This window comes from Cetorhinus maximus, chromosome 4, assembly GCF_964194155.1.
Source record: "Cetorhinus maximus chromosome 4, sCetMax3.hap1.1, whole genome shotgun sequence".
In the NCBI taxonomy this organism is placed as follows: domain Eukaryota; kingdom Metazoa; phylum Chordata; class Chondrichthyes; order Lamniformes; family Cetorhinidae; genus Cetorhinus; species Cetorhinus maximus.
The window spans coordinates 45,109,549-45,123,992 of NC_135882.1; the positions used below are offsets into that span (position 1 = coordinate 45,109,549).

At 45.3% G+C, this 14,444-nt stretch overlaps 1 protein-coding gene across 3 annotated transcripts in view; it reads left to right on the forward strand.

Moving 5' to 3' along the window:
• The first annotated feature begins 9,831 nt into the window (after nucleotides 1–9,831).
• Nucleotides 9,832–14,444, forward strand: part of LOC144679587 (upstream-binding protein 1-like) — a 132,957-nt gene continuing 128,344 nt past the window's right edge. For 2 of the 3 annotated variants that reach the window (XM_078540122.1, XM_078540123.1), the window contains exon 1: nucleotides 9,839–10,378. In XM_078540122.1, coding sequence (XP_078396248.1) covers nucleotides 10,266–10,378 — 113 coding nt within the window. In that variant the 5' untranslated portion in view covers nucleotides 9,839–10,265. Of the gene's footprint in view, nucleotides 10,379–14,444 lie in introns of all 3 variants that reach the window. The other variant, XM_078540124.1, reaches the window with a different exon arrangement.

Consider the following 14,444-nt stretch of genomic DNA (forward strand, 5'->3'; position numbering starts at 1 on the left):
TGAGAGAAATTGTGAGAGAGAGATAGAGTGTGTGTGTGAGAGATAGAGTGTGTGCGTGAGATATAGAGTGTGTGCATGAGATAGAGAGGGAGAGAGTCAGAGAGAGTGTGTGTGAGAGAGTGAGTGTGTGTGAGAGGGGGAGAGAGAGAGAGAGTGTGTGTGTGAGAGAGAGAAAGTGTGTGCCTCAGAGAGATACAGAGGGAGCGTCTGTGTGTGTGAGAGAGAGAGAGTATCTGTGTTTGTGTGTTAGTGAGGGAGAATATGAAAGAGAGAGAATAAGAGTGAGTGTGTGTGTGAGAGAGAGAGCGTGCGTGTGCGCGCACGTGAGATACAGAGAGAGAGTATGAGAGTGTGAGAGTGAGTGTGTGTGTGACAGATAGAAAGAGAGAGTGTGTGCGCGCGCACGTGAGATAGATAGAGAGTGTGTGTGCAAGGTAGGGAGAGAGAGTGAGTGTGTATGAGAGAGAGTGTGTGTGTCAGAGAGATACGGAGGGAGAGTCTGTGTGTGTGAGTGAGAGAGAGAGAGAGAGAGTGTGAGAGTCTGTGTCTGTGTGTGTGAGGGGGAGTATGAGAGAGAGAGAGTATGAGAGAGAGAGAATATGAGAGAGAGAGAGAGTATGAGAGTATGAGGGAGAGAGTGTGCGTGTGTGTGGGAGAGAGTGTGTGTGTATATGTGAGTATGTGTGAAAGAGAGATAGTATGAGCGTGTGTGAGAGAAAGTGTGTGTGAGCGAGAGCGTGAGAGAGTGAGAGAGTGTGTGTATGTGAGAGAGCGAGAGAGCGTGTGTATGTGAGAGAGAATGTGTATGTGAGAGAGAATGTGTATGCGAGAGAGCGTGTGTATGTGAGAGAGAGTGTGTATGTGAGAGAGAGTGTGTATGTGAGAGAGAGTGTGTATGTGAGAGTGTGAGAGTGTGTCTGCGTGAGAGATAGAGTGTGTGTATGCATGTTAGGGAGAGAGTGTGTGTGCACGGTAGGGAGAGAGTGTGTGTGTGGGAGAGAGTGTGTGTGGGGGAGAGAGTGTGTGTGTGGGAGAGAGAGAGTGTGTGGGAGAGAGAGAGTGTGTGTGTGGGAGAGAGAGTGTATGGGAGAGAGAGAGTGTGTGTGTGTGGGAGAGAGAGTGTGTGGGAGAGAGAGAGAGTGTGTGGGAGAGTGTGTGGGAGAGAGAGAGTGTGTGTGGGGGAGAGAGAGTGTGTGTGTGTGGGAGAGAGAGAGAGTGTGTGTGAGAGAGTGTGTGAGAGAGAGTGTGTGAGAGAGAGAGTGTGTGTGAGAGAGAGAGTGTGTGTGAGAGAGTGTGTGTGAGAGAGAAAGTGTGTGAGAGAAAGTGTGTGTGAGAAAGTGTGTGAGAGAGAAAGTGTGTGTGAGAGAGAGAGTGTGTGAGAAAGTGTGTGTGAGAGATTGAGTGTGTGAGAGAGAGAGTGTGTGTGAGAGAGTGTGTGTGTGAGAGAGTGTGAGAGAGAGTGTGAGAGTGTGAGAGAGAGTGTGTGAGAGAGTGTGTGAGAGAGTGTGTGAGAGAGGGAGTGTGTGTGTGTGAGAGAGGGAGTGCGTGGGAGAGAGAGAGTGTGTGTGGGAGAGAGAGTGTGTGTGGGAGAGTGTGTGTGTGTGGGAGAGTGAGTGTGTGTGTGGTAGAGAGAGAGTGTGTGTGTGGGAGAGAGAGAGTGTGTGTGTGGGAGAGAGAGAGAGAGTTTGTGTGTGGGAGAGAGAGAGTGTGTGTGAGGGAGAGAGAGTGTGTGTGTGGGAGTGTGTGTGTGGGAGAGTGGGAGTGTGTGTGGGAGAGAGAGTGTGTGTGTGGGAGAGAGAGTGTGTGTGTGGGAGAGAGAGTGTGTGTGGGAGAGAGAGTGCGTGTGGGAGAGAGAGTGAGTGCGTGTGGGAGAGAGAGTGTGTGTGTGTGGGAGAGTGAGTGTGTGTGTGGTAGAGAGAGAGTGTGTGTGTGGTAGAGAGAGAGTGTGTGTGTGGGAGAGAGAGAGAGTTTGTGTGGGGGAGAGAGAGAGTGTGTGTGAGGGAGAGAGAGTGTGTGTGTGGGAGTGTGTGTGTGGGAGAGTGAGAGTGTGTGTGGGAGAGAGAGTGTGTGTGTGGGAGAGAGAGTGTGTGTGGGGGAGGGAAAGAGTGTGCATGTGTGTGTGTGAGAGAGAGAGAGAGAGAGAGAGTGTGTGTGTGTGAGAGAGATAGAGTGTGTGCAAGACAGAGTGCGTGTGTGAGAGATAGTGTGTGGCAGAGAGATAGTGTGTAAGAGATAGAGTGTGTGAGAGATAGAGCGCGTGTGTGTGGATGAGATATAGAGTGCGTGAGATAGAGAGGGAGAGTCAGAGAGTGTGTGTCTGAGAGTGAGTGAGAGTGTGTGTGTGTGAGAGAGAGAGTGTGTGTGAGAGGAGAGTGAGACAGACTGTGTGTGTGAGAGATAGTGTGAGAGCGAGTGTGTGTGAGACAGAGAGGTAGAGTGTGTGTGAGAGAGATAGGGAGAGAGATTGAGTGTGTGTGAGAGCGCGAGTGTGTGAGATAGAGTTTGTGTGTGTGCGAGAGAGATAGTGTGTGTGTGAGACAGAGAGAGAGTGTTTGTGTGGGAGACATAGTGTGTGTGTGAAACAGAGAGAGAGTGTTTGTGTGGGAGACAGAGTGTGTGTGTGTGAGAGTGTGTGTGAGATAGTGTGTGCGAGAGAGAGTGAGAGAGAGAGAGTGAGTGTGTGTGTGAGAGAGAGATATATAGTGTGTGAGAGACAGTGTGTTTGTGAGAGAGATAGTGTGAGTGTGTGTGTTTGTGAGAGAGTATGTGAGAGAATGTGTGTGTGAGAGATTGTGTATGTGTGAGAGTTTGTGTGTCTGTGTGAGAGAGGACAGTATGAGTGTGTCTGTGTGGGAGTGTACGTGTGCACGTGCATGTTTGTGAGCCTGTGCACAAGGGAATCTGTGTGTGTGCCTGCGACGAGTCTGTGTGAGTCTGTCTGTGGGAGCGGGTGACTGTTGGTGATTTTGTGTGAAAGCATGAACCCCGAGATTGGAGTGAGCCAGAAACACATCCCATGCCTTCTTTGCCTTCCCCCCGCCAAAATCTATCCACAAAGGAGGCTGGGAGAGGGGCAAAATCCATGCTGAAAGCCAACCCACTTCCGACCGCCGCTTTCACATGAATTCCACTGTGGCCAGCACGGAATGTGCACCGCCAGAGGCAAATGCAGGTCAGTGTTAGTTAAACCCAACTCCTTAGCTCAGGTCCCCACCCCTTCCCTGGTGACCCTGGGGCATAGTGCGTCTCCCTCTAGCTCTGCTTCTTAAGCAAAAAGGCAGAGCTAAGGAACAACTAAGGGACAGTCACACTCCCGGGAGTGTGCTATAGACCCCCAAACAGTCAGAGGAAGATAGGAGAACAAATAGTAGGCAATTCTCTGAGGAATGCAAAAACAATAGGGCAGTAAAAGTAGGGGATTTTAACTACCCGAATATTAACTGGGATATTTCTGTTGTGAAATGAATTAAGGGAGAAGAATTTTGAGATGCATTAGGGAGAGCTTTTTTGGCCAATATGTAGCAAGTCCAACAAGAGAGGATACAGTTCTGGTCTTATTTTTAGGAAATGAAGCTGGACAGGTTGAAGGAGTGGCAGTGGGAGAACATTTTGGTGATAGTGATCTTAATTCAATTAGTTTTAACATAATTATGGAAAAGGACAAAGTTAGAACAGGAGTTGCAGTTCTAAATTGGGGATAGGCCAATTTTACGAAGCTGAGTGATTTAGCAAAAGTGGACTGGAAACAGCTAGTCGAAGGTAAATCAGTGTCAGAGCAGTGGGAGGCATTCAAAGGGGAGACTCAAGGGGTTCAGAGTAAACATGTTCCTGTAAAGAATAAGGATGGGATCGCCAAATCTCAAGCCCTCTGGATGTCAAAGAGCTTACAGGGTAAGATAAGGCAGAAAAGGAAAGCTTATGTCCGACATCAAGAACACAATACCACAGAAAGCCAAGAGGGATATAGAAATGCAGGAGTGAAATCAAAAAGAGAGGGCATGAAAGAATATTGGTAAGTAAAATCAAGGAGGACCCAAAGATGTTTTATCATACATTAAGAATGAATAGGATAACAAAGGAAAGAGTAAGGCCCATAAAAGACCAAAACGGTAACCTATGTGTAGAGGTGGAAAATGTTAGTATGCTTCTTAATGAATACTTTGCATCTGTCCTCACAAAAGAGGGAATGATGCAGATATTGTAGTTGAGGAGGAGTGTGAAACACTGGATGTGATAAACATAGGGAGAGAGGAAGTATTAATGGGATTAGCATCCTTGAAATTGGATAAATCGCCAGGGCCAGATGAAATGTACCCCAGGCTGTTAAAATAAGCCAGGGGGAAATAGCAGAAGGTCTGATTCTCACTGGACACAGGTGTGGTACCACAGGATTGGAGGGCTGCTAATGTTGTACCTTTATTTAAAAAAGGGAGTAAGGGGTAGACCAAATAATTACATGAAAGTCAGTCTAACTTCAGTAGTGGACAAATTATTGGAATCAGTTCTGAGAGACAGGATAAACTATCACTGAGAAAGACACGAATTAACCAAGGATAGTCAGCATGGATTTGTTAAGGGTAGATCTTGTCATGTCTGACTAACTTGATTTAATTTTTTTGAGAAGGTAGCAAGGAAGATTGCTGAAGGTAATGCAGCTGATGTGGTATGCATGGATTTTAGCAAGGCTTTTGACAAGGTCCCACATGACAGGCCAGTTTTAAAAAAATAAAAGCCCTTTGGATCCAGGGGATTTGTAGCATGCCAGATACAAAACTCTCTTTGTTTCCTTTCACTAAGGGTAATTGTTGACACAAAAACAAAAATAGCTGGAAAAACTCAGCAGGTCTGACAGCATCTGCTGAGAGGAAGACAGAGTTAATGTTTTGAATCCATATGACTCTTCATCAGAACTAAAGAAAAATAGAAATGAGATGAAATATAAGCTGTTTGAGGGGGGTGGGACAGGTAGAGCTGGATAGAGGGCCAGTGATAGGTGGAGGCAAAGAAGAGATTGCCAAAGATGTCATAGACAAAAGGACAAAGGGGTGTTGACGGTGGTGATATTAGCTAAGAAATGTGCTAATGGTGAACTATATTACAATACTCCTTAGCTAATATCACCACTGTCAACACCCCTTTTTCCTTTTGTCTATGACATCTTTGGCAATCTCTTCTTTGCCTCCACCTATCACTGGCCCTCTATCCAGCTCTACTTGTCCCACCCCCCTCAAACAGCTTATATTTCATCTCATTTCTATTTTTCTTTAGTTCTGATGAAGAGTCATATGGACTCAAAACATTAACTCTGTCTTCCTCTCAGCAGATGCTGTCAGACCTGCTGAGTTTTTCCAGCTATTTTTGTTTTTGTTTCAGATTTCCAGCATCCGCAGTATTTTGCTTTTATCTTAGTGGGTAATTGTTTGCAGGTGTTTTTGCAACTGGAAGGCTGTTTCCAGTAGGATTCTGCAGGGCTCAGTACTAGGTCCCCTGCTTTTTGTGGTATATATTAACGATTTGGACGTAAACGTAGGGGGCATGATCAAGAAGTTTGCAGACGACACAAAAATTAGCCACATGGTTGATAGCAAGGTGGATATGTTTAGACTGCAGGAAGACATCAATGCACTGGTCAGAAATGTGAGGTGATGCATTTGGGAATGTCAAACAAGGCAAAGGAATACGCTATTAATGGAGAATAGGTTATGATCCCCAGCTGAGGTTACCACTGGACGGACAAGCCTGATCCCAGGGTGGAACCCAGCTTGATAGATCCTAACTTTTATTTGTTTGTTTGGATGTGTGGAGAAGGGCTACTGAACAGAGTCACCAGAGTCAGCTAGTGAACTTTTAACAAAAGCATAAAACATTTATTAAACAAGATGAACTATATTACAATACTCCTTCACCCACAACTATACCTTTACAGATATATACAGATTTGTAAGGCTAGCACAAGTCATCTTATACTCTAATGTTCACAGTAATAACACAGCCCATATAAACATTTGGCGACCTGTAGTCACACATTACACTCTGAAACCAAGTGACAGATGGCACCCTTAATCAGATGCTATAGATCTCTCCTCAACTCCGCCCAACTCCCCCCAGATGCTTGTCATACCATTAGCCAACCAGTCTCACTGAACTTCATCTTTTACACGAGTGTTTCCAATCTCCACTTTCCAAGAACCCACCTTGGAATCTTCCCCCAAACTGACGCCTTCTGTCCTATGCCTTCCGCAAGGGCTCACCTCCAGGGTTTCAAACTCCCCTTCCAATATTCCTCTCCCCTGGGTCACCACATGCATCAAACTTTCTTCCACACACTCTCTCTCACCGACTCAACCGTCAACAATACACCACTGTTTCACATGCCCATAGCAAAGAGATACAGACCTTACAGTTGCCTCTTTGGACTTCTGACTTCTCACAGCCTTTATATCGCTTTAACTCTGCTTCCTGCAGCTTGGAGCTTTTAAGCTTGAAGTCTTTCTCTGCCCCTCACTCTTAACAGGACCTTTTCTGGGTTCCTCTCCTTCCTGTGACTAGAAGGTCTGTGTGGGGCTTTCTCCTGCTTCACTCTCCTGGATTTGGGGACTTTGCTTTCTGTCCCTTTTGCTCCAGTCTCTCCTTGGCAGCTAGTTTGAACCAACTTTAGCTTGGAACTGACTATTTAAGCTTTCTCGGCTGCTTCTGCCTGGCAGCTGTCTTCAAAAGCCAACTGAACTCAAACAGCTTCCAAATCAATCTGTTGTTTCTAGTTTCTTGTGTGTGTGTCTGTGGGAAGGACCTGCCTCTCTGGACCCCTGCTGCTCAGCAATAGCCTAGTTTTTCCACTTGTGTGTTTGCTTAACTTCTCTTACAGTCATAAACTCTCATTAGAAGTGCAGACACCTTTTAAAGTGAAACTAAAACTCAGCTTGACCTTTTAATACAGATACAGAAATACAAATCAAGCTTAAACATTAAAGCTAAAACTCATTCGTAATACCCACAAATACCAACATAACAGTATTGTTAGAAAATAGAGAGTTTATTGAGAGTTGTAGAGGAAGTGAGGGACCTTGAAGCAAATGTCCAGATCCTTGAAGATAGCAGTACAAATCGATATGGTGGTTGAGAAGGCAGATGGAATCCTTTCCTTTATTAACTGAGATAAAGAATATAAGAGCAGTGAGGTTATGCTGGAACTGCATAAATCATTAGTTAGGCCGCAACTTGAGTACTGTGTGCAGTTCTGGGCACCTCCATTAGAGAAAGGATGTAATTGCACTAGAGAGAGTGCAGAGGAGATTTACAAGGATGTTGCCAGGACTGGATAAATGCAGCTATGGGGAAAAATTGGATAGGCTGGGTGTTATGACCGATGCAGTTGGTAAAGCGGAGTTATTTCAAAATCCCAGAGGGAAATTTTAAACAATTGTCATAACCTATAATTTTAAGTGTCATGTTTGAGATGCGACTCTAAATGCAGGAATCAGACCACCAGTTCTCGAGGTTTTACATTAAACTAAAGGAAGCATTTTATTAATTTACACAGATATATACGACTACAAATTACAATCATAACTTTGAACAAATTCCCAAAATAATCTCCATTAAGGCAACAGCAACTCATAGACTTAACCAGACACCAGGCAAAGCATTTTCACCTTACAAATTCAAAATGAGGTTCTTTCACGGTTCCTGGGGAGCCAGTTGGAGGCTTGCAGCTGCCTTTTGATCTCACATTGCCTCTGCTTTGCACACCCGAAAACTACTGAAGTTATACCTACCAGTCCCATTGAATGTTAATTCTCATTATATCAACAACCGCTGAACTAAACCTCTCTAACAAAATCCCTTTCATAGTACCAACTTTATTAGTAATATAAACATATTGCTTGGTAGCTGCTAGAAAGGTGTCAGTTTTCACCCCACTCCTTGAATACTCTATTCAAAAAATGCAAATGCACACTATCTCTCTTGCATATCAAAACTAGTACCAATCAAAGCACCCATCTGAGCTGGCTTTAATCCAATTAAGACACTTCTGGGGGAGGCTGAGGGGAGATTTGATTGAGATGTACAAAATTGTGAGGGACCTAGATAGAGTAGATGGGAAGGGCCAATTTATCTCAACACAGAGGTCAGTAACTCAGGGGCATAGATTTAAAGCGATTGGTAGAGAGCTTAGAGGGGAGATGAGGAAAAACATTTTCACCCAGTGGGTGGTAGTGGTCTGGAACTCACTGCTGTAAGGGTAGTAGAGGCAGAAACCCTCAACTCATTTAAAAGGTGTCTGGATATGCACCTCAAGTGCCATAACCTGTAGGGCTACGAGCCAAATGCTGAGTGTGGGATTAGGCTGGGTGGCTCACTTTGCAGACATGATGGGCCAAGTGGCCTCTTTCTGTGCCATACATTTTGATTCTAAACCTTATTGGTGGTTTATGTAACCAGCTGTCAGTCTATATTGATTATTGTTAGAAAAGTTTGAAACCCATGATTTTTATAACATTTCTTGATTTATGATTTGTCATATGACTTTTGCAACAGTGGGATTGGCATTACTGACAGCCTGCATCAAAGAAAAAAAAATAACTAATTACCATAGCCAGCCCTTAAATCAGTATTGTAGGGCAAAAACAATAACATCAATTTCTGGAAATCTGGAGTTAAAAACATGGAGATCCACAGCAGCTGGTTGAGCATGTTTCTGCAGGAATATACCCCCAAGCAGCAACCTCTTTTGCCAAGGCAAGACACTACGGATGTTGTCATTCTGAAACAAAAATAGAAAATGCTGGAAATACGCAGTAGATTCTGCAGCATCTGTGAAGAGAGAAACCGAGTTGATGAGCATTCATTTTGCTTTCAGATGCTGACCACCCACCAGCTTCCTCACTTGCAGAGCTTTCTGGCTGCCCCTGCAATTAGCGTGAACCCGTGTCACGGGTCATCATCCTTAACGGTTTATTCACACCTGATAAGCCGGCCTCCCGCAGTCTAAAATAAAAGCAACATCCTGCGAAGCTGTGAATCTGAAATTTAAAAAAAGAAAATGCTGGAAAAACTCAGAGGAGGTCTGGCAACATTTGGGGAGAGAGAGAAAGAGTTAACGTTTCGAGTCCAACTTGCTGAACTCCTTGTCCTGCACCATTTTCCAATGGCTGAGTTTGCTGCCAAGGCCGTGCAGGTGCAGCTGGAAGCGCGGCCGCCATCTTTATCAGGGGCAATGTTGTGGTGATCACTGGCTCTGGAATTGCAAATATTACGCGCTGGCAGCAGGTTCTCTCAGGGGTCCCACAGTTTTCTTTATCCCATTTGATCTCCTTAACATTTTTCTTACCTTTTTCTTCCCCATTCTTTTGGGAAGGCACCTTTCTTCCAGTAAACCATCTTGTCATTAGCAGCTTATCTGTGGTGTGGAGGGGATGGTGTGTAATTAAGCCTGCATTCCATAATGTGCCTGTCTGTTGATGCTTAAATGTGTTGTGCTGGAAGAAACAAGCCCCGCAGCTGCAAATGGAATTGCGGCCGTCATCGGGTGAATCAGAAACCCCCATCCCCATCTACCAACTGGCAACGTATCTCCGACAAACAACGACATAGGTTGCTGTACACGCGCACCTGGATGCGCATGCATCGACAGGTATCGGCGGCCATCTTGCGTTGGCCGGAGACAAACCGGTCGACGCTCCGCACTGCACGTCAATCAACAGCTTAATGCGTGTGCTATTGGATGCTTGCCGGAGCAGTGGGCGGTGGCTCCGCACTGATCAACTGAGCGGTGCTGTCAATCAGACCGTGCGCTCCGCCCGCACGGTTGTCTGAAGAGCTGGTGACGTTGCGCGCGCAGTGACTCGGTCGGTTCGTCGGAGGTGAGAGTGAAAGAGCAGGGCGGCCATGTTTGTGCCGGAATTGGTGAGAGAGCGGAGCGGTGGAGGCAGCATTAATCTCAGCAGCTGGCCGGGCCGTGCGTGAGTGAGTGAGTGAGCGAGCGAGCTCCCGGCCAAGCGAAGGTTTGCTCCTGCCGACGTTACTGCAACTGGGAGGAGGAGTCGGCAGCTGGATTTGAGGTGTTGCCATGGCCCTGTGAGCCGGGCCGGGGGAGAGCGTGACAGCGAGAGCAAGGACAGGCCGCCTCCTAGCAACCGGGACGGGGGTGGGGGGTGGGGGTAGAGCGTGCGCACCGCCGCCGCTGTCTGCAAGCGCCCACTCACTCCCCTTACCCCCAGTGGCAAGGCCTGGGGCTAGCCCGGTCTTTGCCATCCTCACGAACCATGGCCTGGGTGCTGAAGATGGACGAAGCCATCGAGTCCGGGCTTGTGCACGATTTCGACTCAAGTTTGTCTGGGATCGGCCAGGAGCTTGTCTCTGGTGCTTATAGCATGAGGTGAGAAGTGAAGGGCCCAGAGTTTTGGGATGGAGGGGCTGCGTGCAAAATGGAGATATGCCCCGGACTTCCATGTCTTTTGTTCCACAGCAGGAATAAGGTGAACGACTGGGATCGGGAAATTTAAGCCACCTTAACCTCACGGGGTCTGTTCTTCCGTGTCTATGGTCCACGTATGTTGGGGTGTTCCTTATATGATGATTTTCTTGGATTGCTGGTTGTTTCATCGGCCTTTTTCATGTTGATGCTTTCCAGGAGGTCAGGTTTGATGTGTTAACCTAGACAATTGTTTTAGACTAGGAGTTGGACTACAAATCCATTGAAAATACAAATCATCATCTGGACCTTCCTGAAGAAGGATTGATTTTCTTTTTAAAAAAAAACTGCTGGACATACACAACAGATCACTCAGCGTCTATAGAACCGAAAAGGATTATCGTTTAAGGCATAATGGTTCTTTAGAACTGAAACTGATTTCCAAAATTTGAAGCTTTACCTGTTTGTTTTTGATCATGCCAGTTTCTAACTTGCTTCTAATCTTCCCTGCCTTTCTACTTAAAACACAAAGCTCTAAATTGAATAGTTGTGTGGTATTGCCGCAAGGATTTCAGTGAAGTGTAACAAACATGAAATTTTCATGGCCTAATTATTATACTGCAGGGATTTTGCCACTCTATATGTATATTAAGAGCATTTTAAACTGTAAGGATAGGATGTTACAGGCCCAATGATGGCAGTGGTGGAAATAATTTAAGGAAGTTATTAAGAACATTGCGCAATCAATTTCCATTATGTTATGCTTTTAATGCTTACTGTCCCAAGGTATTTCCCAGAGGCTTAAGAAAGGTGCAGGCACAATATAGCATATTTAAATAAAGTTTGACGACACTGGTAACTAAATGTAATGACAGCATAGGTTTCAAGGTCCTCATACTAGAAATGAGTGTACCCAGTGAAGGTGGTCTCTAGATATTTTAATGCATTTAAACAGTTTATTATTACGGGATAATGTAAAGACCAAGGTTGAGAAAATAGATGGCAGATCGTTCACAGCAATTTAAAGTATGATATGGATTTTTTTTCTTTTGCCTTTTGATGTGTTTCATTTTGTTTACAGCGACTATTGATGTTGCAACTTTTTTCTTCATTCATGGGATGTGGGCATTGCTGTCTAGGCCAATATTAATTGCCCATCCCTAATTGCCCTTGAGAAGGTGGTGGTGAATTTCCTTCTGCTGCAGCCCATGTGGTGTAGATACACCCACAGTGCTGTTAGGAAGGGAGTTCCAGGATTTTGACCCAGTGACAGTAGAAGGAACGGCAATATAGTTCCAAGTCAGGTTGGCGAGTGGCTTGGAGGGGAACTTCCAGGCGGTGGTGTTCTCATGTATCTGCTGCCCTTGTCCTAAATGGTAGCAGTCGTGGGTTTGGAAGGTGCTGCCTAAGGAGCCTTCGTGAGTTTCTACAGAGCATCCTGTAGATGGTACACACTGTTGCCACAGTGCGGTGGTGGTGGAGGGAGTGAATATTTGTGGAAGGGGTGCCAATCAAGTGAGCTATTTTGTCCCGGATGATGTCGAGCTTCTTGAGTGTTGCACTCATCCAGGCAAGGGGAGAGTATGCCATCACACTCCTGACATGTGCCTTGAAGATGGACAGGCTTTGGGGAGTCAGGAGGTGAGTTACTCGCCACAGGATTCCTCGCCTCTGATCTGCCCTTGTAGCTACAGTATTTATATGGCTAGTCCAGTTCAGTTTCTCGTCAATGGTAACCCCCAGGATGTTGTTAGTGGGAGATTCAGTGATGGTGATGTCATTGGATGTCAAGGGGCAATGGTTAGATTCTCATTGAAGGAAATGGTCATTGCCTGGCACCTGTGTGGTGCGAATGTTACTTGCCACTTGTCAGCCCAAGACTGGATATTGTCCATGTCTTGCTGCATTTGGACATGGACTGCTTCAGCATCTGAGGAGTTGCAAATGGTGCTGAACATTGTGCAACCATCAGCAAATATCCCCTCTTCTGACCTTATGATGGAAGGAAGGTTATTGATGAGGTAGCTGAAGATGGTTGGGACTAGGACACTACCCGGAGGAACTCCTGCAGTGATGTCCCGGAACTGAGATGATTGACCTCCAACAACCGCAACTATCTTCCTTTGTGCTATGTATGACTTCAACCAGTGGAGAGCTTTCTCCTTGATTCCCATTGACTCCAGTTTTGCTATGACTCCTTGAAGCCATGCTCCGTCAAATGCGGCCTCGATGTCAAGGGCAGTCACTCTCACCTCACCTCGGAAGTTCAGTTCCTTTGTCCATGTTTGAACCAAGGCTGTAGTGAGGTCAGAAGCTGAGAGACCCTGGTAGAACCCAAACTGAGCGTCAGTGAATAGGTTACTGCTAAACAAGTGCCACTTGATAGCACTGTTGAATGACCCCTTCCATCACTTTAATGATGGAGAATAGACTAATGGGGCGGTAATTGGCTGGGTTGGTCCTGGTCCGGATTTGTCCTGCTTTGTGTGTACAGGGCATACCTGGGCAATTTTCCACATTGCTGGGTAGATGCCAGTGTTGTAGCTGTACTGGAACAACTTGGCTGAAGCACACGTCTTCAGTACTATTGCCGGAATATTCCCAGCATTTCTTGTTTTTATTTCAGGATTTCCAGCATCTGCAGTGTTTTGCATTTGTCAGAGAACATTGGGTTTGATGTAATCTGAGATGAAGAAGGTCATGACTGCATCAGATTTGGGTTTATCTGAAAATTATTCAGGATAATTATTAATGTGAGTTAACTAATAGAAATAGACTGAAGGTTTGTTTGGATGAAGGAAAGTAACACTAGATAGGATCCACTTAACACTGTGCAGTAAAAGTGGATACACTTTTGATTATTAACTTGTAAAATATTGTCTTTTACTTGTTTCATCTTTTAAATGGTCTAGTATAGAAGTAATTATAATTGAAAACTTAGTTGAAATCTTTCCATTCAGGGTGATTGAGGAAACTGGGTTATTTTTAAAGGTAAATTTTCTGCAGCACCCAAAGCAAGAAGACACCTTCAGTGAGAGTTTGTATTCAGTAATATGTGCATGAAATATAATGACATTCCAGTTGAGAATGATGGTGATCAATTAAACAACACACCGGAGGACACGGTTCCGCAAATATCCTCATTCTCAATGATGGAGGAGCCCAGCACATCAACGCAAAAGATAAGGCTGAAGCATTCGCAACAATCTTCAGCCAGAAGTGTCGAATGGGTGATCCATCTCGGCCTCCTCTGGAGGTCCCCAGCATCACAGATGCGAATCTTCAGCCAATTCAATTCACTCCACATGATATCAAGAAACGGCGGAAGGCACTGGATATTTCAAAGCATTCCACATCTCTACCATGGTCTATCGTGAGCCTACCTTCACTGGCCAGTATATATGTTGCGATTCTTACAATTCCACATGCTATAAGATTGGCCTTATCGGCAACCTTCTAAATAAGGCCCGAACTATTTGCTCACCATGCAAGCTTGATGCTGAAATAAGGTTCATCAGAGGCATGGTGCAGGATAATGGTTACCCTGATTAGATCATTTTGCGCTGTATGTCATGCAAACTCGTGAATGGGCCTAAGGCCACCACTTTTCAGCTGTGAAAAGTGCCCAGTCTACCTCAGATTACCTTGGAAGGGCAAGGCATCTCAAAAATTTGTGCAACAGATGAAGCTAGCTGTTTCACGCTGCTACTACAGTGGTATTCACCACTAACAGGATGCTGCTGTCAAGCCAAAAAGACATTCTGCCTATCACAAAATGAGTAATGTGGCATATGAATTTCAGTGCCAGTGTATGTAGGCCATACGTCCCAAAGACTGACAGATCATATCAAACAGTATGTCCCAGCCGCTGCTCACAATAGACAAAGTACTGACTACACCCAACCAGCTTGTGCTGGCGAAACTCAAAACACAGCGTCCAACATTAAATGTGATTCTGCGATTGGACAACATTTGTGTAATCTCTGTTTGCTAAGAATTACGCTGACAACCAATTTAAATTGTCAGTTGG